This window comes from Balearica regulorum, chromosome 3 (genome assembly GCF_011004875.1).
Source record: "Balearica regulorum gibbericeps isolate bBalReg1 chromosome 3, bBalReg1.pri, whole genome shotgun sequence".
Classification (NCBI taxonomy): Eukaryota; Metazoa; Chordata; class Aves; order Gruiformes; family Gruidae; genus Balearica; species Balearica regulorum.
In genome coordinates this window covers 64,930,528-64,954,254 of record NC_046186.1, presented here as the reverse complement: position 1 = coordinate 64,954,254, position 23,727 = coordinate 64,930,528, and the positions used below count along the sequence as shown (strand labels likewise).

The 23,727-nt window shown below is 42.3% G+C and overlaps 1 protein-coding gene across 9 annotated transcripts in view; it reads right to left on the bottom strand.

Annotated features, from left to right (window-relative positions):
- Positions 1–17,215, bottom strand: part of ARFGEF3 (ARFGEF family member 3) — a 101,159-nt gene extending 83,944 nt beyond the window's left edge. For 4 of the 9 annotated variants that reach the window (XM_075748234.1, XM_075748235.1, XM_075748237.1 and 1 more), the window contains exons 1-2: positions 16,691–17,214; positions 15,483–15,534 (exon numbers count right to left, since the gene is read on the bottom strand). In XM_075748234.1, the coding sequence (XP_075604349.1) occupies positions 15,483–15,534; positions 16,691–16,775 (137 nt within the window). In that variant the 5' untranslated portion in view covers positions 16,776–17,214. Of the gene's footprint in view, positions 1–15,482; positions 15,535–16,690 lie in introns of all 9 variants that reach the window. The other 5 variants (XM_075748236.1, XM_075748239.1, XM_075748240.1 and 2 more) reach the window with 2 other exon arrangements.
- Between the last annotated feature and the right edge of the window lie 6,512 nt (positions 17,216–23,727).

The following is a 23,727-nucleotide window of genomic DNA, read 5'->3' as shown; positions in this document are numbered from 1 at the left end:
TGAAGGAATTCACAGATCACTAGTGGTCTTTCAACTCAGTGTGATAAGTATTACACTTCGGTCACTTACCTTCTGTTTAATATTCAGGTTGCTAGAAAAGTGGTCTCATAATCCACTTTTTATTAGTCAAGTTTTGGTCTATGGCCTCCTCTACAGTACAGTGTGTCCTGTCATGTTAGCTCCCTCCCAACTATAAATGGTGCAGACAAAAGCAAATGTACACTAATGAGTTTTGTTTACACCTGAATTAGCATGTGCTAGACTAAGCTGTACTTTGATTGCAGAACACCACCATTTTTTTAATATTAAAATATATCACTAATTAGGATAGTATTTTAGATGCTTTTGACTCAGTGCCCAGATACTGATTTTTTTTTTTTAATTTAGTGACCAAACCAAACAGTGCCTGGAGCTGTGATTTCTCTCTTTATTCCTTGCTCCTTATCAGAGAAGGGCTGCAGCATCTGAGGAACACCTAGAAACCACAAGCCCTTTAGGCCAACCCTGCTAGTTGGCAGGAAACTCATTCCTGATCAGAGATACTCATCCCATGTCCAACTGCAGTCTCCCTGAAGATTTACAACACTTCATTAGGTCATGTATCATAAGAGGCACCTACCTGTACATACAGAGTCTACCTTTGCATCTGTATAGACATACTTGCTTATGGCAAACCAGTCTGTGCCAGCCCTTAAGAGTCTTGATCCTCCAGCTGTCTGCATTGCACCCCAAGGAGCCCTTTTGGAATTGCATTCATTTCTTCCCCATGGAGACAAGTGTGTGCAAGATAAGACAGAACAGAAAACAACTAGTTGAGTCTTTTCTCACCCAACTGGAAACCAAAAAGCCCTGACTTGTTCCATTTGAAGTATTCTTCTTTGTCAAGTCTCAATGCATTCAAACACATCTCCAAAAATCCTGTCTTTTCAAAGCAGACTCAAAGATGTTTAATTTCTAAAAATACCAAAATGAAGTGTTTTTCCTCTTTTGGTCCTGTGAGCTGCCTTTGACCTGAATTCACTTAGTTTCAGTTGACCCACTAAATAGTTTATTTGCCCAAAAGCATATAAAGATTAAGGTACTGACTAACTCTCCTACAACTCTAAAGGTTCGAGTTCCGACACAAAACACATGCAGTAGACTAGCATGCATATTCTGCTCCTCTCACAAATCTTCTCCTCGTAACTAGTTAAGGAGAAGCCCTAGGTTAGAGCAATAGTGATTAATGCAGTTTCAGACATACTGTCAAAGCTACCTAAAGCCATGCTTTGCCACAGTCTGCCCATTAACCTAGCAACCTCCCCCTAAAACCGGCAGTCTACAACCTGAACTTGCTTTTTAAAAAACTTAAATGGAGATTACCAAACACTGGCCGTCTCAGCTTTGGGGAACCTAACTTGCAACTCCTTCAGTGGACCCTGTTTGCAGAAGAGACTGAATGTCCACTCTGAAAAGTCAACTCTGTTTTGGGTGTGTTCAGTTGGTATTCCTTTCTCTCCACCTTTCCCAAAAAATCACACATCACAAGCTACCCCAAGGAGCACAAATCTGCTATTTGCTCTTTGAAATGCAACCCATTCCTTAAACGATGAACTAAAGGCTTGAGAATCACAAGCATGGCTCAGTTACGCAACCTAGCAAGATTCTGTACTTTGCAAAGACCTCTTGAGAATCTGCAGGTCTCTTCATATTTGTACCTTCTTCAGAGGTCATGGGAATTTGAAAAAGGCCATTTGGCATAACACCACAAGAAGCTTTTTAAAAGAAACATGAATTACGCAGATTTCTAAAGAACTTGAAACAGACTACATGTGTATCTTAAAATAGGTTTCTAACTAAAAGCTAACAACTTGCTTCATTTAGGATACTCTGAGAAACAGGAAGGCACAAAGCCCAATTTTCTGAGAAGCTCCTTTCTGGAATGTTTCTGGAATCAATGGAACTAGAAGGACTCTTAAAACCTGCAGGTTTAGTATCCAAAACAGCTCAAACTACCAAACATTCAGGAAATACTTCCTCACAGAGTGTTATATCATCCAGATCTACAGAAACTGCCAAAACATCTACTCCAGGGTTCAGGCAGTAATCCTCCAGCCAGTACAGAGCTGGCTACTGCCTATGTATCTACAGCCAGCTTTGCCTGGACCTGGGAACATATATGTAGCATGCAGGTAAATTGTGATAGGACTTTCTAGTTTAGAGTTGTGCCACAGCAATACATCTCTGACCCACAAAGCACCTTTAAGTGCAAACTTTAACCTTGTGACTTTGACATACTCTTTTAAAAGAAGTTGTCACTATCACCCTCTGGGAGAGAATTCACATTTGAACTTAGTAGATCAACAGGTGCCAAAACAAGGTACCTGTGCATTAACTGGTATTCAATCAGCCAGACACACAGGAAAAAAAGAAAAAAAAAAAATCACAGTAGCGTATAGTACTAACTGCAGGGATGCTAAAAACTGACAATTATTTAGACCCGCACCTCTTCAGGGCAGAAAACCACATTTCTTTTAGACTTTATACAGTTCACTGCACAGCATATAAACGTTTGGAGCATTATTAATACACAGCAAACTTATTCTCACATTAAAGCGGATGGAGACTGGGAGGAGAGGGGAATGGGAAGGCAGTCATAAGTCACTGGAGTGGATCCAGTTCAGTTTCATTACAATGAAGACAGGTGGGAGCTCCTATGGCTTATGTGTAGCTACCCTGCACATCAGCATGTTGCCTACCATCTGTCATCACGTACTGCAATGAGCAGAGAACAATGAGAGCTGTTTCTTGAGATATCTCCCAAAACGAAGAGCAAAAAATGACAAACAGGAGGATGGAAATTAGAACAGATTCAATTAGCTGAACTTCCCATCCTTGCTAAAAATGTTTAACTGAAAATCTAATTAAGGTTGCTGCAGCCTGTGTTCGCACTGTATTCTCGGAGAAAATTAATTGCCATTGTGTCATTTCCTGTTCTTGTTACCCAGTCAATTAAATCTTTAGCATTTCCATGCTACAGCTATAAAACACCTGCAGAGATACCTCACAATGTTTGACTAGTTTTTACCTTACTGTACAGAAACTAGTTTCACATTGAACTCCTAAGTTGCCACACTAATGCATGCAGGTGTGGACATACGGACATAAACCACACAGTTTTAGGCACAAATACCAGCTGAAACCTGAATGAGACAAGTCAAGTACAACACAGAGGGTGCACAAAAGGAAGGGAGCACCTTTGACTTGGAAGAGGGAAAGCTACCAAGAAGCTACCAAAAGCTTCAGGATAAGGTGTCCTGGGCATTGACAGATGAAACAAAGCAATGAAAACAGAAGCTAGAGGGAAGAAAGAAGTTGAGATGGTGTAAAGAAGGAATGATAGTGAAGAAAAAGGATGTGCTCAAATATAAGCAGCGCACTATGCTGAAATCCACGCTACTTGCATTGTTTGCATATATCCACACAGCAGTGCTCTCAAAATACAGCTTAGTTCAAAAACCAAACCAAACCCACTACTCACCCACACCCCACCAAAAAAAAAAAAAAAAAAAAAAGAGAGAGAGAGAGGCACCAATAACAGATCCTGGCTGTTGTGTCCACTCTTTATCTGCTGCTGTTGTCTAAGGTCACCTGTGCAAAGGATATGGTGAGAGTCACTCCAGAACAAGGGTCTGGAAGAATGACTTTACAGCACAGAAAGTAATTGCAGACATGAACAGCTTTCTTAATCACAGTGTTTCTATTAAGATCTGGTATAACACATACTGAACAAATGAGTATAACATGATGGCAGCCCCCTCCCTTCAAAACAAAAGGTGCCAATTGCCCTCCTGTCCTGACCCAGAAGATCAATTAAAAAAAAAAAAATATATATATATGTATATATTCTAAGGTCACTAGAAACCAGTAGCCATTTGCACTAACAGACACTCCATTAGAGAAAACAGCATTTGGTAAGTGTGGACCTTGTACTTGCAAAACAGAGTAAGCAGAGAGCGCCAAGGATGAAGACACAGTCCTGTTCCTACTGAGACTACCCGGAGTTTTGTCACTAGACCTCCATGGTATCTGCACTGAATCCTGAGCGACCTGCCCAGGATCAAGCAAAAAGGTCAGAGACAGAACCAAGTGTATAATCCAGGACTAGTACCTCCAGGAGCACAGGTTGTCCTTCCTGAGCTACCCCACTCCACAACTGTCAGCTCTGTAAACTGCAGAATGAGTCATGAGAATGTAAATAGCCTTCATATTCAGCACGCTGGGTTACAATGACCTTTCTAGTCGTCCAAGTTTGCCATGGCTCATCAACCTACCTCTTTCCCTGCAGGTCTGTCACAAGGGATGCTATGACAGGCCAGTCAAAACAGACTGCCAAAAAGGTCAGAGCAAGACAGATTACTGTTGTAAGTAAGAGATCGTGAAAATCTTTCTATCCTCACTGTAGTGGAAAAGGCCTTTAGCGAGAGGAGAATAATGCCTCATTAATTCACCCTCATGATGAAAAGTGTAATGAAGGTAGGAAATAGCTGGATCTGAACTTCTTCTTGTTAGTGCCTGGAACACAGTCTCATGACCCACCTTCACCTCCATGATACTGACTTAGGGAAGGAGGCACTATAAATGAAGTATTTGTCACCACTGTAAGAGTTATTTCCCATCATACAAATGGTGATAACTATATTAATTTTCAGAAACGGGATTAAAAATAAAAAGAGATTAAAAATAAGACATCTCTCTGCATTATCTTCCCCCAGAAAGTTACATAGCAGAAGCAAAATTTAGCAGGGCCTTATCAGCATACAATTTGCATTATACACCATAATTCACAGCCCAGTCAAAGAACAGATAAGAATTTGATTCACGGGTGTTGCCATTTTCTGATACGCTGTTTGTTAGGCAGGATAACAGTCATAGCCAGAGTCTGACATTTTTCAGTCAGAGTAACATTGACAGTTCAGATAGAACTTCTCAGTCCTGGCTGCTTAAAATGAACAAAGTATCACAGCGTGTAACTCCATTAGCCTTACTTATTCAAGCAGAAAAGTTGGCCCACCATGAGAAAACAAAGGATAAAGACAAATTCTCAAAATTCTAGAGGTATTCCTAGCTGTTACCCTTAAATAAACCAAACAGAAGCAAATACTGTCCCTACACAAAAAGGGAGTGATTTAATTAGTGTAAAACAAACTCCAGCAGTGTATATATGTACATATGCTCATATAAAAGTAGAAATACTCATAACTCTTCTTTTCCTGTGCTAGCTTAGAGAACACTGATAAAATACTCCACCAACAACTTTATGGTTCATAATGGAAGTACTTAAAACCTGGAGGAGGAACAGGAAATAAATATATCCTTTTTCAAGCAACAGCTCTTCAAGAAAGAAGATTTTAAGTCCTTGCTCACATTCTAGAGGAATGATTAATTTTATCTACAGCAGAAATACGACCGTCCCACTTGCAAAGAGTATTACAGTTGACCTCAGACAGACGATTGGAGCTTGCAGTGTACAAATATAGGGCAAGCTCTCGTGACTCCACAGCGCAGGAAGCTGGCCAGGTTGCATAAAGGCCAGGTTGCATAAAGGCCAGGCTGGATGGGGCTTTGGGCAACCTGGTCTAGTGGAGGGTGTCCCTGCCCATGGCAGCAGGGGGGTTAGAACTAGATGGTCTTTGAGGTCCCTTCCAACCCAAACCATTCTATGATTGATTCTATTGGATTAGATGACTTCAACAGACTCCTTCAGCACTAAAATTTGTATACCTATGCAAATACAAGTTTGTTGATAGTACTTAGAAACCTCCTAGAGCAATAGGATAAAAGACAAAATTTGAAGCCTTCCAGTTAGAACCCTTATTTTCAACAAAAAACTGCAATAAATTATCTTTATGATGCTGTACCGTTACAAGATCACGCACTGTCAGACAACTTTGATATTACAGCACTACATAAGAATGAACAAGCAGTTGGTGTTGCAGTTTACAGATCCTGAAAAACAAACAAACAAAAAAACCCAAAACAAACCACAAAACAATTCAGAGAGTGCTGTTGTACTATGTTGATATAAATTCTGATGGCTTCAGCAGGGGCAGGATTTTACTCCAGTTACTCACAAGCATAGAGACACTTGTGTGCATGTTTACCATGTCAAGAGATCTTCCTCTCACATAACCATGTGAAGTTTCACCTTTACTAATAACTTTATAATTTCTGGGTGAAAGCCAGGTCAGGCTGGATGGGGCTCTGAGCAACCTGATCTAGTTGAAGATGTCCCTGCTCACTACAGGAGGGTTGGCCTAGATGACCTTTAAAGGTCCCTTCCAACCCAAACCATTCTATGATTTTTCTTCCTCAACACTTGCAGCTTCTTTAAAAAAAAAAAAAAAAAATTCTTTTTCTCCCCAAACAGTACAAACCTCTTCACTTCTATCCAGTTAAAATGGAAAGGCTTCTTTTCATATGACTTGAGGTTTAACTCTACTTTTCTTTCTGTATCTGATTCTCTCTCACCTCATCTGCTGACATCAGGTCTCTCTTGGAGTTCCCTCTGGGTCTCCCCTCCAGCTCAGTATTTCCTTTTTCCCTCCTCTTTGTTTCATGTATTCCCCCCCTCCTTTGGCTTTTCAAACCAAGACACAAAGCTATCACTTCACCCAACACCAAAATGAACCTGCCTCTGGAGGGAAGCATAAGACTTGCTTATCAGAGGACACTTAATGACATAAGGAAAAGGAACTGAGGAATAATGCCTAAGTGTAACTTCATACAGTTTGTTAGCTAGAACAATTTTTCAACCTGGAATGTTGAATGAGATTGCAATTTAATACTGCTTGGTATTAAAAAAGTGACACAGTGGCATTTCTAATTTTTGGTTTTTTACACACTTGCCAAGAGAAATGGATTTGCCATACCAGCAGAACTATAGCTCTACTCACGGGAAAGGCAAACACGAACAATTTAATCTTCCATCCAGCCTAATGCAGCCAAGACCACAGAATTCATACAATCATAATTAAATAGCTCAGCACAGTCACTCGGTTGGAGAGCGCTTCTAAGGTCATTTGCTTCTTTGCTATACTCACTAATAACATCTTGATTTCAACACAAAGTTCCTAGATAGGAGCCTGATACTGTTGTCAAGATGAAAGTGAAACAGAACAAAACAAAAAAACGTAAGCACACCATGTACTTTTGCCTGAGAGGAGAAGAAGAGATACAGCAAAAGTTTCTACACAATATTAAAGTGGATAAGACCAAAATAATAATCAGGCTGCTTCCTGTCTCCAAAGCTGTAGCATAATCTCTCTATGAGACATTATCATCACTCTCCCTAGAACATCCACCCCAGTAGATTTTTGCCTTTTGTGCACATGGTATGACAGCTACTTACTAACTCTGCTCTTATGAAATTTGATGACACACCTAAATTTCACAAGATCTTCATTACAAAGCAATCTATATCCTTTAGGTGATTTTATTGATTATAATTTGAAGCACAGCATGAAGATGAGGTGAGGAGCAGAGTATCCATCCTTACTTAGTGTACACCTCCTGGCCTGAGACAGAGCACACGCTGGACTTGCTCAGCCTACAATTTTGAAAGTTTATCGAGCTGTTCTATGAAACCTCTCTTCCCTGTATTTGGAAGGAAAGCTGAGAATTTTTCCAGTGAAAACATTTCTGTGTCAAAATTTCAGTACACTGAAAACAACAAATAAAGCACCTTATGAAAATTAAACTTCCATCAGGAGAAGTTTTACAATGCTGGGATGGGGTAGGATTGAGGGGACAGAAAAGAGACACAGAGGTACTACAGCACAGACATCTTGCAAATTACTTTGTTTTTTCAATTACAGCTGTATGGCCTAGAGTTAGTTACAAAACAGTTTGATGAAGAAATGGGAGGATGAGAACTATTTCCGGTCATTACTAGTTACACTTTGAAGTTCAATGCTGCAATCTGCAACTCCATTCAACTCTCACAGTAGTGCAATGCTAAATCTTGACAGACCTAAGGGATGGTTGTTAAAAATATCCCCACATTTACAATGCATTATGTAATTTTATGCTCACTGCACCTTAGCATATTCAATATCTTCAGTAACCAAACATTCAAGGAAACCAAAGGTAGTGCATTTTCTGCACCTTTGTAACTTTTCATGGAATGTAAATAAAAGAACTGTGAGAAAAGGCTTTAATTGTTCCCACTCACCCCTTCATTTTCAAAACAAAGAAAAGTCATGACATGCACAACACCACACAAAGATCACAGCAGAGTCGAGCCTCATTCAGCAGGAAAACAGTCCTCTCAGTTTCAGTGCCACTTCTCTTCTTCCACCCCCTGGTCTCCCTGTCCAACTGTATTTCATTCTCTAAGGCAACTATCAACAGCCTCCCAATGTTCTCACTTTCTTCTCCTCTGCAAGCACTAAAAATGATCAGATGTTTAAAACAAACACAAAAACTGCTATCTCATTATCATCCTTAGATCCTTAGGGCAATATTTCAGTTGCATTTATTGTTAGAAATTGGACAAACACTCAAAACTATGGCTGCTCTCATATTTATTGGTACTACTCCTGGACTGAATGAATTACATCCCACAGTAGCTTTATGTTGGGGGTTAACCCCAATAGGCAGCTCAGCCCCACCCAGCTGCTCCACACTCCCATCCTACCAGCTCCTATGAAGAAATTCAACTCTAGCCCAGCCAAAACCAGTACAATGTGGGCTTTTGTCACAAATCTAGAATGGACTTTCAGAAGAATCCATAACAGGAAAAAAGACCCAAAGCAGTGGTGAATATTAAGGTTCAATACTACAAAAAGTCAGGAAGGGCAGAAAGTTAGTTTCAGAAACACCAAGCACTGCACTTTAAAAAACAAAGCAAAACAAAAAAAACCCACAAAAACAAGCCCACACAAATCTGCAAGTAAGAGTAACAGAAATAATCTTTCAGAAGCCGTGCACCTTTTCCCATGACAATACCAAACCTTTGATATCTTCAAAAGCCATAACCCCAGCTAGGCTGGGGACTCCTAGGGACTAGTCTTTAAGGACTCCTAGATCTAGAGGCCTTCCAACACTTGGTATCTTGTCTTGACAGCAAGAGTTCAGACATGCATGATGGAAACTGACCTATATGCCCCTTTCCTCTCCAACACTGCTGTCTTTTGGGGTCCCAGAACAGATGCAAAGTTCTGCTGAGATAAAAATACATGCCCATCAGACAAGAAATAGGGCCAGTTAGATATCCCAGATTAAACGTGCAGATTGATCCAAATATTCCCCTCACCCACCCCTCAACATTAGAGCTAGGAATACAACATTTTAAATCAAGACCAGAACACATACACCATTCAAAATGCCAAACGGGCTACATAAATGCCCCCAAAAGTCTGGATCCAGCCTGTAAACTGCCAATGCAGGAGATGCAGCTCAGCAGTCCACATTGCCACTAGAATCTCTTCTCGGCCAGACGCCTGCCAGGCAACTCATCATCCACTTGCTGAATGCCAGATAGCAACTCTGTAATGGTTGAGCTGCCTGAGTCACATATCCAGCAGTCAGGTTCAGGAGGAAAGCACAGGAGCACTTAATGCCAGATGGCTGTGGCAGCAAAAGCAGGAAGCAAAGTGTTTCAAAAATAAGAGAGTAAAATAGAGAGAGGTATGCTAAAAACACTGCCCCAAACCACTCAGAGACAGTTATTCCTCCCTCCCTGCTCCTTTCTTCTGGTCAGGGGATCTGATAGCTAGATAGATAGATAGACAGATGGACCAACCAGCTTCCCTCTTCACACTTTCCCAGTAGAAAGTAACTGAAATTATGAACAAAATCAAGTAGATGGGAAAAGAATAAAATGATGAAATCACAAACACTTCTTCACAATGGAAAAGCCAAAATGCATCCCAAGCCTCAAGATTACTTAAGTGGATGAATTACCTGCAAAGCTAAGTGGATTGGAACTCTCCATGGCATTGGATGTTTGGTGGTGATCACACCACACTTACTGCTTTTATTACTTGTTGAGCACATGCAAGCTAAAATGTGTGAGCATGTTGTTTTATTGAAGAGTTTGTAAGCTGCATCTACTTCTAAAGAAGTATGACAGATGCAAGGCTAGAGATGCAAAAATAAATGGCAGAGTAGAACTACCAATTTCATCCACAAATTCCCGTGACTATAGGAAAAAAATGCAAGGAGGATAGATATTTCAGAGTTCAGCTAAATTTGAGGATTACTTCTGTTACTGGGACATAAATGGGGGGGGACAGAACTAGACATAAGCTGGTTATTACAGAGGACCCTACTCACCACTGACTTCTGACTTTCCAGATCTAATCCCCAGAAATACTGGCTATTTTTGAAAGGCAATGTGAAATAACAGAGGGATGTAAGCTTTTGCAGGAATGAACATAAGAACTGCTACCAACACAAAAAGGACTTAGAAACACTTAGCACCTCTGAAAGCCAAGACTCATATCTCTCCAACTAGGCACGCAGAATTGGTGCCTTGAAGGCTTGAGCCTGTACCTCCATTTGATTTCAATTACTTTCTGCAACTTTTAGGTACAGAGATGTGCAGTGTACAGCTATGTTGAAGAGATAAGTAAGCATTTGGAAAGCCTTTCTGGTTCTTCTTTGAAGAAGGAATGTAAATGAGTTACTATGCCAGAATGCTTCACTCATCAACGTGTCTCATGGTCATTACTTTAAAGTCCACAGGGGAAACTTTAAGCTGGTATGAACAGGAATTTATACTATTGAGAGTCTTGCCTACACATCTTCTGCACTCAGCCACGTTTCTCTGAGATAAAGAGACACCAGCCATGCAAGCTCCACAGCTCAAACCCAAGTCTGCAGTGACGCTTCTGCTACACTGACAAAAGGGCAAAAAACCATTTTTTGCCATTGTTCTGGTCAGAAGAAAAGTAGTGACAGGACAGTAAAAAGACCTGGAAATTACAGAAAATGTCTTAGAACAACGATAATAAAAATAATTTCCAATGAAGAATGCCAGGCATGTAGTAAGAAGTATAAAATTCCAGGTTCCAGTAAGGACAAAAACACCAAAACACAACAGCTAAACTACCCACCAAGCCACAGCCTCCCTCAAAAGTCCCAACCATCCTCCCCTTTACAGCACCCAGTCCGTGCTGACAGAAAGCCACTAAGTTTTATATAGTCTATAAGGCATAACTTAATTGCATAAAGCATTCCAAAAAACTCTAGTATAACCAAGTTTTTTCAAAGCACTATGTGACTGGCAAGCGCTATCTAGCCTCTTATTTTATTTTCTGGGGGGTGTGTGTGTGTATATATATATATATATATATATATAATCCTCGTGAGTATTAAACTGCTCTGATCAAACATTCTCTTTCAAGATTCATTTTCTTGTGTCTGTTCGGTTACCTTTTACAGATCGTATTTCAGCCTCTAAAATCACAATGGAGAAACTGGCCAGGAATTAGCCAGGACAAGAGCCTTGCTTAGGGTAGGTCGTTGGCCTTAGGGCAGAATTTGTCATCTTGACATACTGAAGTGAATGCAGCCCAACTTAGTAGCAAACAATTGTTTGCTGGCGGACAACATTAAGCTCTCTTAAGCTATTTTCCACGTGATCAATTCACCAACTAAAACACCAGGACATCAATTCCTTTTATCTAATTCATTATTTATAAGTCATCCATTCAGCCTCCTCAAACACTTAGTGTATATCTAATCTTCACAACACCTGTTCATCAGAGACAAACATCATACTAGGCAGGCAACAATGGATCGGTTACCAATGGGTTACATGACTCTCCCTTCTCAAGAATTTACAGGACATCTACGGCAAAGTCTTGAACTGACTCAAGGTCATTTCCATCTTGGTCCACTTTAATCTTCTTTACTATTCCATACCCTGGCTCAATAGTCCGATCACAAGTTAAATTACTGAAAAAGCGCACACATATTCCTATCTCAAGGCAGAGCTGACAGGACCCTGTGGAGAAGCCTCTGTTTGTTGGAGATTTGTATTTCTGAAGAAAGTGAGACATTTAAATAATGACCCTCACTAGAATTAATATGCAAGGTCATTAACTGGGATTTGGACTCATAAGTCCAATTAACATCAAAGGAAGCTGAACAGCAAAATAGTCTCATTTAGCTCCCTGAAGACATACCCAACAAATCTCTATCAAACTAATTAAAGAATAACATTACAGGCTGAATGTCCATTCATTGCGCTCCCTTGGGGCAGAAGTACCCCAGGTGCTCCCAAACACAGCAGGCACGTGCTGTCTAAGCGGTTACCAGACAAGTGCAGGGAACAGCTCCCACACAAATGCTACAGCTGAAGCCCCTAACTGACTGCACAGACTTTAGGAAACTACCATGTGGCCTGCCTGGTGTTCAGTAACAAAAGCCCAACCCAAGAGAGGATAGATCAGAACATAAAAGTAATCTACCTCTACAGTATAGTGGAGATAAGCATGTAACTGGTGTAACACATGTAAAAATCCCTGAACTCAACTAGTCACAGTCTGAGGAAATGCAAAGAGATAACTTGTTCCGTTCTCACGCTAGGATCACGGTCTTAAATGAAAAACCTCTACTTATCTAGAACAGTGGTTTCAAAACTATCAAATAGCCTTTTACTTTTTAAGGGGGGGAAAAAGGGATTATGAAGTTATACACCTTCTCCTTCTCGTGAGCAGACTTCATTCTTCAGTTACAGAAGGAAAAGAAGGACTTAGGTAAGGGCATGGTCATCCTTTTAAACAGCAGTAACACCAGCACAACTTGCTAGTGAAAGCCAGATGTTGCTTTGTGGAGCAAGAGAAACAATACTGATTGGGGTACTTACTGGATTCACTATTTCTGAAACCTAGCCAGTATCTATCTCAACTGGACATGGCAAATCAGTCATCTCTGTCCCTCCATTCTTATGCAGTATAGATGTGCCCTAGATCATTAACTTCCCCAAATATACTGTAGGGAAGTGCTGATATACTTTCCTTGTATTCAGCATACTCTAAAGACACATCAAACTTTCCTACTAAACAAGCTGGAACATTTTCCCCAACATGCACTACTCCGCTCATTCAACTGCTGCTCTTAGAAGAGACCTCGCAAACATGTATTTTTCCCCAGAACTATTTGGCACACTGCCTTTAACACTTTCAATATGTTACCACTACGGATCTCAGATCCCAGTTGTGGACTAGGGTCACTTGGTGGAAAGATGATACATACCTTCACTCTAACTAGTATCACAGAATATTCCAGACCTCATCCCCAGGCTCTGCTACTATACCCAAAAATATTACAGCAGAAAGGGTGAACGGCAGGTTCAAAGTAGATGATCAGCCAGGGGCTGGTCTGTGTTACAGCAGATGATGCAATGTGCACCTGATCAAGATGAAAGAAGGAAAGCGACATGGTCGGGATTTTCCATCCTGCACCCATCTTGGCTGCATTTCTGGTCATTGCTATTGCTCTATTTTCAAGGCTATTTTTTCACAGTGTTAGGAACCAAGCCATCACAGTGCTGTTCTTTAACAAGTACCAAGCAAAGATGAACTTTTATCTAATTTGCACATCATACAAGCGAACTCCAGTCCAAGATGTGGCCCAGTGTGCTGATCTGGAGTCTGGCAGTAGCTTGTTAGCAGAAAATGAAGAGTAGAGCTTACTACTGTCGCTCAGAGTACTGGTGACAGCAACATCTCCCACACTGAAGTCATGTGGCAGAATCATACCAAGGACCCCGCAACCAAAGCTTTTATTCAAATTCTCTAGTGCATCCTTTATTTTGTAAAGCATCCAGTAATATTGAGTACATTGCTACTGACAAGTCTAACATTAAGAGCTTACTTCATCATAGCTATACTTGTGAAAGTATTAGCTTTATTTAAAAATATTAGGATTTACAGTGGAAAAAAATCCCAACTAAATACAACATTAAGAACATTGGAGGAAGAAGAGAAAAAGGCAGGCGTATCTGTATAGAGGCAGCAGGCAAGTGAAAAAGGAAGAAATGTGGTAACAGCTAACTTAGTAATTCATAGGGAATGAGAGTAGTACTTAAAAAGAGAGACCATATACTGTATTAAAAATGAAGGGTGATAAATGGGAAGATAAAGAGCCAAGTTTTCTCCAACCACAGTGCCAAGTAAACATAATCTAATTCTAATGGAGCCACTGGGAATTACTTATCCAGCTGTTCTCAGTTGCCCAACCTGTGTTGGAAATGCATGTGTCTGGCACTGGTCATGTCAGACCTGTGCTGCATCCATTCCCCATTGACTTGAGGCCCCTTCCGGACTACAGCTGATAGGATTTCAGAGCAGCAAAAGAACTGCTCTATTCCTTCCCTATTTGGTGACCAGTCTGGAATAACTAGCTCTTCAATCCCTAATTTTCCTTGCACAAAGCTGCACCAAGCATATCTGAAAGGAGCAGTGGGGAGTAATGAGGTGATAAAAATACCCCCAGGAGACTAATATTGTGGTAAAAAAGTATCACCACTGTCAGCAGCTAACAGGGGATATTTAGGAGGACTACAAGACAGGCCAAATTTATAGCAACACTACTACATACTCTCTTATAAAGTCAATCATATCTGACTCCTGAATAAGAAGGGGTACCTTTGCATCTGACAGACTTCGATGAATTCCATGGATTTGTTGAGGTACTTTTTGAACCCATGCAAACTCTTAGCATCCATTACATTTTCTAATAAGGCAAGCCTAAGTTTTTCACATCTTAACTATAAGCTGCGTGAAATAGTGTCCTCCTGCTTTGAACTGTGCACTTGCCAGTTTTTTTTGATGCTTCCTAATGGTTCTGTTGGAAAGGACAGTGAATAATTTTGCCTATTTAATTTCTCCATAGCAATCAGCATTTCCAAAATGAGATCTTAAATAGATCTATAAATGAGGGCAGTGCCACCTCCCCCATTTTATGGTTGTACAAATGGAGGCAGGAAGAATGGAGAAGGCTTACTCAAGATAATCTAGCAGGCTAAAGGAAGAAGTAGGCATAGAAACTGTATGATTTTAGTTCCTACCTAGTGTCCTAGCTATATGACAATATAACCTTTCAGTGTCTACAATATTTATTTTCAGTAAACAAAATCTGATCTAGATTTAAAAGAAAACAAGCACACTGAGAAGCATTATCACTTATACTGAAGCCTGTCATTTAGAAGGAAAATTCTTTAGACCATAAGACAGCACTCCTTTCGAACCAAGTGTCACCATTATACATACTCATGCTCATTTCAACACTTACATTTCATTCATGGCTATAGGCCAAGGGCTCATCAGCAAATTATCCACTACTACCAGCCTAGATATGTATATCTACAAACTAAAGAAATCACACAGATTCAACCCTCTCCTCTGTCTGCTTCACTTCTAATTCAAATTTTTACTTCAATTTCACAAATACTCACAGCTGCATGCGATTCAACATTTAAATGTTCTTACCTTAGCTGATATGGAGGTATCTTGATAGCAGCATCAGGAGAATCCAAGGTTTCTGTATAACCAAAGGAAACAATAGGGCTTTTAAAAGAAACTCTTGAGTTCAACTATAATAATACATCTGGCTACAATCTCTGAACCAATGATCCTAAAGTGTATATCTACTGCTGACAGAACAACAATCACTGCTGCTCCAAGTCTCCAAAGATTTGCACGAATCTGTCAGGACACTGGGTGCCCAATGAGAAGGCACCAAGTACCATCTCCTCAGTGAACTCCCTTTCACATACCAGCACTTCAGCAGCACATATACTAAAGCTGGAACAGTACAGAGGATATTAGCATGGCTGCTGTGCAAGGGTAATACACAATTAATGAAGCAACCCACAGAACATCAAGCTGAAAGACCAGTAATAAAACAGCAACAGGTATGAAGTACCACAGATTGCTATAACTATGTATGGATGAAAAATAAAAATTTAAAGCAATTTTAAGTATCACAGTTATGCTGATGTAAGTTAAGGTTCTTGCTGATTAGTGCACCAGGTAGCTAGCATCAAAAGCACTTCAAGTCACAGGCAAAATGGGTGGATGCTGAGATGTACCTAAGCTCATATTCCCTTAAAAGAATAACTTGTTTTATTGATCATTATTTCCATTATACAGCAAGGAAAAAAGAGCTCACGGAATCCAGTAAAAAAAAAAAATCTAGCTTTTAAAATAGATGTCCAAACGTTAAGCCAGCAGTGAAAACTCTACTGGAGGTTTTTTGCGAATATTCGGCGGGGGCGGGGGCTTTTAGAGAAGACACACCACCCTCCCCAACATACACAGAAACTGATAGCTACTGATACCCGTATCTGTCTCGCAAGACTCACGAAGCAGACTCAGGAGGGGGGGTGGCGGGGGACATGGATGCTCTCCGGGACCGTCAGCCTGTGCCACAGCCCCTTCCAGCAGCGCGGAGCTCCCGGGCATTTTGAACCGCCTGAGGCGCTCCGGTCCCTCCCCGCCCGCTGGAGGCTCGGCGGCCAGCGCGGAACAAGTTTGTGGAGGTCTCCTTGCCCCCGCCGCTACCAAACCTCCCCGTCGGAGGCTCCTGCACTGCACCGCAACGGGCATGGCCGGGCCGCGCCCGCTCCGCTCCCCCGCAGGCAGCCCGGCCGCGGTGGGGTCAGCCCGGCGCCGCTGCCCGCGACCCCGCTCCTTACCGATGGCCCAGGTGCAGCTCTCCTTGATGGCCCTGTGCTTGCTCCCCGACGCCTCCTTCTGCAGCTTTCGCAAGATTTCTTCCATTTTGCCTCCTCCGGGATCCTCGCGTAGCCGCAGGGGCAGAGGAGCAGGCGGCGCGGAGGAAGAGGACGGTGCGGGCGGCAGAACGGTGTCGGGGCTGCCCCCGCTGCGGCCGTGCCTACGCGGGGACGGTGCGCGGCACCCCGCTGCCGCCCCGCCGCCGCTGATGAATCACGCCGAGCTCCATGGAAGGGACACGTCAGTTGTTGCCGCTGCGGAGTCCCTCCTCCTCCTCCTCATCTCCCACCCCGGGCAGGCCCCGGTGGCGCAGCCGGGCTGGGGCCGGGCCTGGCCCCGCCCGCCGCGGGCACAGCCCGGCGGCTGCGGCCTCCCCGCGCCTCAGGAGCGCAGGGAGTCCCTTCACGGCGCCGAGGGGAGAGGCGACAGCGGCAACTGCCGCCGGCCGTGGAGGGCCCGGGCACCGCAGCGGACGATGGCGCCGCCGAAGCTGGCCCCCGCGGCGGCAGCCGCCCTCGGGGGAGGAACACGGCGCGGGCGGGCTGTGGCCTGAACGGTTGCCATGGCGACCGGCGGCCTGGCTGGCTGGCGGGGGGCGTCGGCAAGCCCCTGTCTGCCCCCAGAAAGAGGGAGGGTGGGCTCCGTGTCTGCCTGCGATTCAGGCTCAGCGGCTCCAGCCGGGGGACTTGCCGGGTCAGGCAGCGTGCCTGCGTCCGGAGCTCGGAAACGCTTTCTGGGCTTTGCAGGGCTGAGGCGCCCCCGGCCCCGCCGCTGAGGGCGGCCGGGGCCTGCAGGGCCAGATTCCGGTTCCCCAGCCGTGCCTGCCCGGCGCTCCTCTCCCTGCAGCCCTGCCGCAGGGCAGCCCTCTGCAGAGCCACGCAGGGAGTCAGGCCTACGCACCAACGTGTGTAGGTGCTGGTCATCCTCTGAAACCAGTGAGATCAAATAAATGGCTATGACCCCTGCAGGACCTATGCCTTTCTCCCCAGCTGGCAGATGCAGAAGGTCATGACTCAACCTGCTTGTCTGTGCCTTGAGGAGCACTTGCACCCCTGTGTGCCCCCCAACAAGCCAGCCCCTGGGAGAGAGAACAGCCACTCTGCTAGCTCAGACCTTCCTCTTGGTGCCCCGAATACCTTCTACCCATCAAAACTCCTGTCTCCTTCAGTTTGGTGTTTCCCTGCCCTATCTCCAGGAAACACTACTTGCCCTTTTTGCAACTGCATCAGTTAATGTTAATTGAGTGTTTTAATGCTGTTGTCTTGTTGCAGAATATCTCTCAAAAGATACAAGCGGACAAACAGGCTAGGAAAAGAAAAAGACAACAGATAAGAAAGGCAGTCCAGGTAGCAGCTGGCAGTATTAGCGGTTATGTCTCCTACTGTTAATTGGAAGAGTACCAATTGTGAATTACCAGACAGAATATTGGCACCTGGTGAATCAGCCATAGCATTTCCCATAGGATATTGGGCTTTCAAAGGCTGTCCCTTATCCAAATACTTACAAGGGCTGATCCTGCTTGTGTTTAGAAGTATAATGAATGCATAATCCATAGCTGCATTTTAAGGCCAGAGTGTAAAACTCATGTCTGAAGAAAAGGATTTACAGTGATGCCAGAAAGGTCTAGAGATGGATAGGGAATACCTAGAGCTGCAATACTAAAGATTAAAAAATAAAAAAAAAAACCAAAAAACAAAGCTCTAACAGAAAGACCATTAAGCTTCAGATTCCAGAGTGTAAACCTACTTCTAAGAAAGTGGAAGTAGTTTCCCAGTTTCTTATCTCTGACCGTGCTCCACCACCTTCCTTGGAATGAAAAACCAATAACAGCTAGTGGCCAGGGTTGTTAGTGAACCATGATGCTGTAAGTCAAGGCTCAAACTGAAGTGATGATGAGTTGTTCCGCATCTATATGCTGCTTCTTTATTCTGTGATGTGCTTAGTGGAAATGAAGGTGGGGGTTGGCTTCTGTGTTTTCAAGTCTTTGCTTTTATTTTTTTTTTCCTGAGGGAAAAACAACAAAAAGGACTGTGATGATGTTTGAGGTATTTTTAATGCATAAGTGATGTACCGGAGATCATTTGGACCTGTGGAACACTAAAAGATAAATATGTATCTATTCATAGTAAATAATTAATTGCTTATTTTCAGGAAGCCAGTGATGAAACTGAATTAATTTTTAATTTTAGATTATTTTCTAGCTATATGCATCATCAACTCACTAGTTAATTTCTCTGTGGTCTCTACAGGAAGCCCTTTGCAGCTGAAATCCTGACCAGAGCCACAGTGTTTTCATAGATGCTGATGTCACTGAATCAACATTTGCATTTATTTGGGTTTCACTCACTGTCCAATGTCTTCAAGCAAAATGGATTCTGTGCTGCTAAACACTTTTTCCCATTAGTTATGTCAGTGCCCTGAGAGAAACAAAGGTCATGTTCAGGCTCTCTTGAGCATCTTAAGGTCTGCCTATGAGATTATGCAGATGGAAAAACAAGTAAGCTGTGATGAATCGTCCTGAGCAGATGTATGTCAGAGTACCATGAGCCAGCTTGCTGACACTTTCCATGTAAGGCCTTCCATCTCCAAATGAACAGGACTCCATCAATCCTTGTCTCTGTTGTCTGTCGCAAACACATAAATACACACTAACCACGTCCTGCTGGAAGTCAGTCACTGACTGAGCTTTATACAGGGAGGTCATCACATTTAATTATGTGCTGTGGGCTCCCCTTCAAGGCAAGTGGCCTAGGATGTCACAAGATCTGGAAGTCTAGGTACAGAGTAAGGGTGATGGAGGAGAAATTTCCTATCTTCTGCCATGAAGAGACAGCTAAGCTTCTAGGGTCACTCTTACAGCTCCTAAGTCGTCCTTGCCATGTCCCAGCTGCTGAAAGCCAGGAGTCTTCTACAGTAGTAGGGGCTACCTAGGACTCAGGTCTGATGATCCCCTGCACAGCTCAAGCCTTGTCCAACTGGAAGTCAGAAGGATCCCATGCAGATCTCTTTGGGCAGTGTTACTGATCTTTTGCGTTATGTGAATGCAGATTATATCCCAGGATATATCCATGACTCTGAACACAACCAAGAAGTGTGTAAGCAAAGCCAAGCTACGCAAGATACCCAAAGTAATAGAGCCGTATTAGTACAATTCTTCATCCAGGCTAGTAAGCAGAGTTAAGGAACAGCATACGCTTGCCTTCAGTGATCTCCATGCTACTATGACTCTGTTCCTTCCAGTAGCCAAGGGAGGCAATGTGGTGTTAGTTTAAATGTCTTCCCATACCATATAGCCATATTGTCCCTGTACACACCTGTCCAGTCACTAGTCTTAGATCCTAAAAAAGAAGCAAATGTACAGTGGAAAAATATGAGACAAAGGCATGTTAGACTGTGAGATAATCATATATATTTGCTATTAGTCATCATCACTCATGTATTACCTGTGCTTTGGCCATGTTAACAATACGCTCCGGCAGGATCTCATTGTACACTGCAGACACTGGACAGTGTGGACCAAAGAGATGGGCTGTGTCCCTGAGAACTTCCAGTTTAATTACAAAATACTAAGAAATACCCTCTCATGACAGCAAAACCACCTGATTCCATGGTTCAAAAATGGTGCTTAGCCAGATTTTTCAAAATTACTCTTTTCCAAGAAGCACCCCTGTGACTGGACTGACCAGACTCACAAAAGAAGCTTGGGCTGTTTTCCTCAAGAAGCTCTGTACATGTGACTGTCCTCATGTAGGACAAATTGCTTAAAAAACTTGAAGCGAAGGGGGCTGTAGCTGGGACATGGGCTCACCAGCACCTTCGTGACACCTGATACTAGAGAAAGGTACCTTCCTTCCCTCTCCCAGAAGGCTGCAAGACTCAGACAAGCAAGACCCTTGTCAAGGTTTGGTTTTAGCTTTGGTAGTCTAGACTGTAACCACATCATTGATGATAGGGTGGCATCTGTCATTGTTTGCCTGATTGCACAATGAGTTACCAGAGGCTAGCTGAGTGCTCAGTGAAGGCTTTCCTGAGCAGGTGCTGCTTTCTGCACCCTCCACAGCATGACCTTGCTGAACAAAGGCAAAGCACTGCAAAGCACAGTGACAACGGGTGCTGCTGAGTGCAGGGATTAGAGAGTTAAGGAGAAAAAGCCTCTGAAGCAGGAGTTGTGAATAAAACTAGCATATATTCAGCACTGTCTGTTCAACATAACTTTAGATCAATTATTCTGCAAAGAACAGTTGAAGCAAAAGTAAAGTCTTGAGATCCATGGCAGGATAGAAATAAGAGACAAGACTCTCTGGCTCTGCTGAAAAATACTTTCTGCAAAGGCAGAGGAAAAGCAAAAATAACTGCCTTCAGTCTACCATAATCTTCTCATCTCCCTGTGGAACTGCAAAGGCAATCAGAGAGGGTATCAGGAATGCAGAACAGCTATTCTGGGTCACATCAAGGTCCTTTTTACCCAGTAGCTTATTTCTGACAGAAGTTAGTCGGAGATTCTTAGGGAAAGGGTAGAAGCAGTATAGTGCCTCTTCCTCTGGCAAACTCTCCCCATTTCTATGACTTTGCAGATTGGGCATTTCCTGAAAGTGGTTTTATCTTTATGTATTGAGTAATACCTGACAGATTTTTCTTCTGTGAATGTATCTAATTCCTTTCGAACTTTTTAATTCTTTTGACCTTCACAGCCATCCTGTGGCAGCAAGTTCCACAGCCGAGTTGCACACGAACAAAAGAAAATACCTTTTTCATACAGCTTTACCTTCTTTTTGCTTAGGTTTTTGATGCTACCTAGCTTTTGTACTGTGAGAAACAGTGCATAAGCTTTTCCTATTCACCTTCTCCCCACCATTCATGATTCCTTATTCATTGAGCATGTTCTTATTCCAGTCTAGAGTGGACTATTCTATTTAATCTTTATATATGATCTTTGGTCATACTGATTGCCCTTTTCTGTACCATTTCCAGTTCTGCTCTACCCTGAAATATGAGAATTTGGAAAGAAGAGTAAATAAATGGGAAAAGGCAGCATGAAGATTTGAACTATAAAAGCTCTCTTTCTTCCATCAGACTCTACTGAAAAGGCTTCAAGGGGAGAGGAAGTTACAAGTGACCGTGGAGTTAAGCTTAATATCACAAGAGTTCCAAGTTGGCCAGACAGCTAAACTTCAGAGGACTCCTTGTGTCCCACTTTTCTCCCCATAATCCCAGGGGCATGGAAAGAGAACTTAACGAGTGTAAGAGCAGTACATTCAAAGGCTTAAATGCAAAAGTCAGGATTGTACCATCTGGCCATCATATATTTGGAATATAGAAAATGAGCAAAATCAAACTATCTGAAGCTGTGTCTAGAAAGAGACTGAACTGATAACTTGTCATATAGCTGTATGAAATGTAGGTCACTCAAAGTTAGAAGTGCCTTATACATATTTGAGGCCATAAACTGCTTTAAAATCTGTTGTGGCCTTTGACTGATAAAAAGATGTCTCTCATTATTAGGAAACAAGGACATCATGGCATCTACAGCTGTCAAATGCTTGTGAAGCAAAGTCAAGAAAGGTCGGTAAGACCTAACAACATACATCTCTGCCAGCCAGGAAATGGATTGTGATTTGCATACCGTGTTTGGTGTTAAGCATGTAAATAAATGGGTTGAAGTACTAGAAATATTCCTAGAAAAGCTGAAATTGTGTAAGTTTTCAACATAATACGCTGTTTTTAAAATAGATTTTTTTGCCACTATTTCAAATTCTAATGTATGGCTCCTCTGTGACAGATCCCTAAATTTATTAAGTATAGTGCAAAGTGAAGAGAAGCACGAGGGACAGGTTAAATAGTTTATTTAATAGTGTTCATTTGCAGATTCTGTTCTGCCACAGATTGATTAATCTGAAATGTATTCCCTGTTTTCGGGGGAATGTTGTCAGTTTTTCAATGCAATAGTAGCAAAATTCAAGTCAGAGCCTTCTTATTATGCATTCATATAATATTCATATATAAAGACTAAACATGAGAAAATTTCTCCCTTCTCCATGCTGCCCCTGAACTCTCTGAGATGTGGTTTGACTCTGTTAGTCAATGGTACTTATTTTGCAAACTTTAAAGACCAACTTAGAAGATTTAAAAGATAAAATGTTCTGAATTAAGAGAGTGAGTTAGCTCCAGAACATAATTTGGTTCCTATTTAGTATGCTTTTTTCTGCACAATAATAAGTAGGAACTTATTTCAAGGAAGGTAAGCCCTGGACTCCAAAAGCTCTTCCAAAGGATGTAAGGATCTGTTACTCCCCATGTGCTCTCATCCCTGCAGACACTACTTGTTGACGTCTCAAAGCTAGACCATGTTCAATACTTCCAACATGAATGAGGAGACTATCAATTACTTATACATCTCTCTCTGCCATCTGACTGGGCACAGGGCTGAGTTCCTGGATTTGACACTTAAATTGCAAATTAACAGTAAAGTCGACCTGTAAGTAGACCTGTGGTATAGTTGCATGCTTGGAGGTTTTTCTTGGGATGTTCTTCAAGGCAGCAGTTTGCTAAAGCTGACCGATGAACTCGTACATTGAGTGATGCCCTTTTATATTGCACTGCTAGTATTAATCAATGTGAAATCAATGCTCAGATTGTTATTGGCATATACTTTCTGGAGCTATAATCAGAGGGAATATAGCATTCAGCTTCCAACTTGCTAAGAGTGGACAGTAATTGCCTCTAAGTCATGATCTGAAAATCCAATGCTAAATGGGTATTGAACCACACAAAAGCTCTTATTACAGCAATAGGCACACAAGCGCACAGCCTTGTAGGCTTGAGGGAGAGCACTGTTATCCAGATACATGTTTTTAAGGCTTTTACATTAAATGGAAAACCTAGCAGAATGACAGAGTGTTTCCCAACATGTATTTTGAAAAGGGATTTCAAAGAATGGCATTACAGAGTTTGGATTTCCATAGCTTCCAGATCAAATATACTCAGTCTATAAATGAAA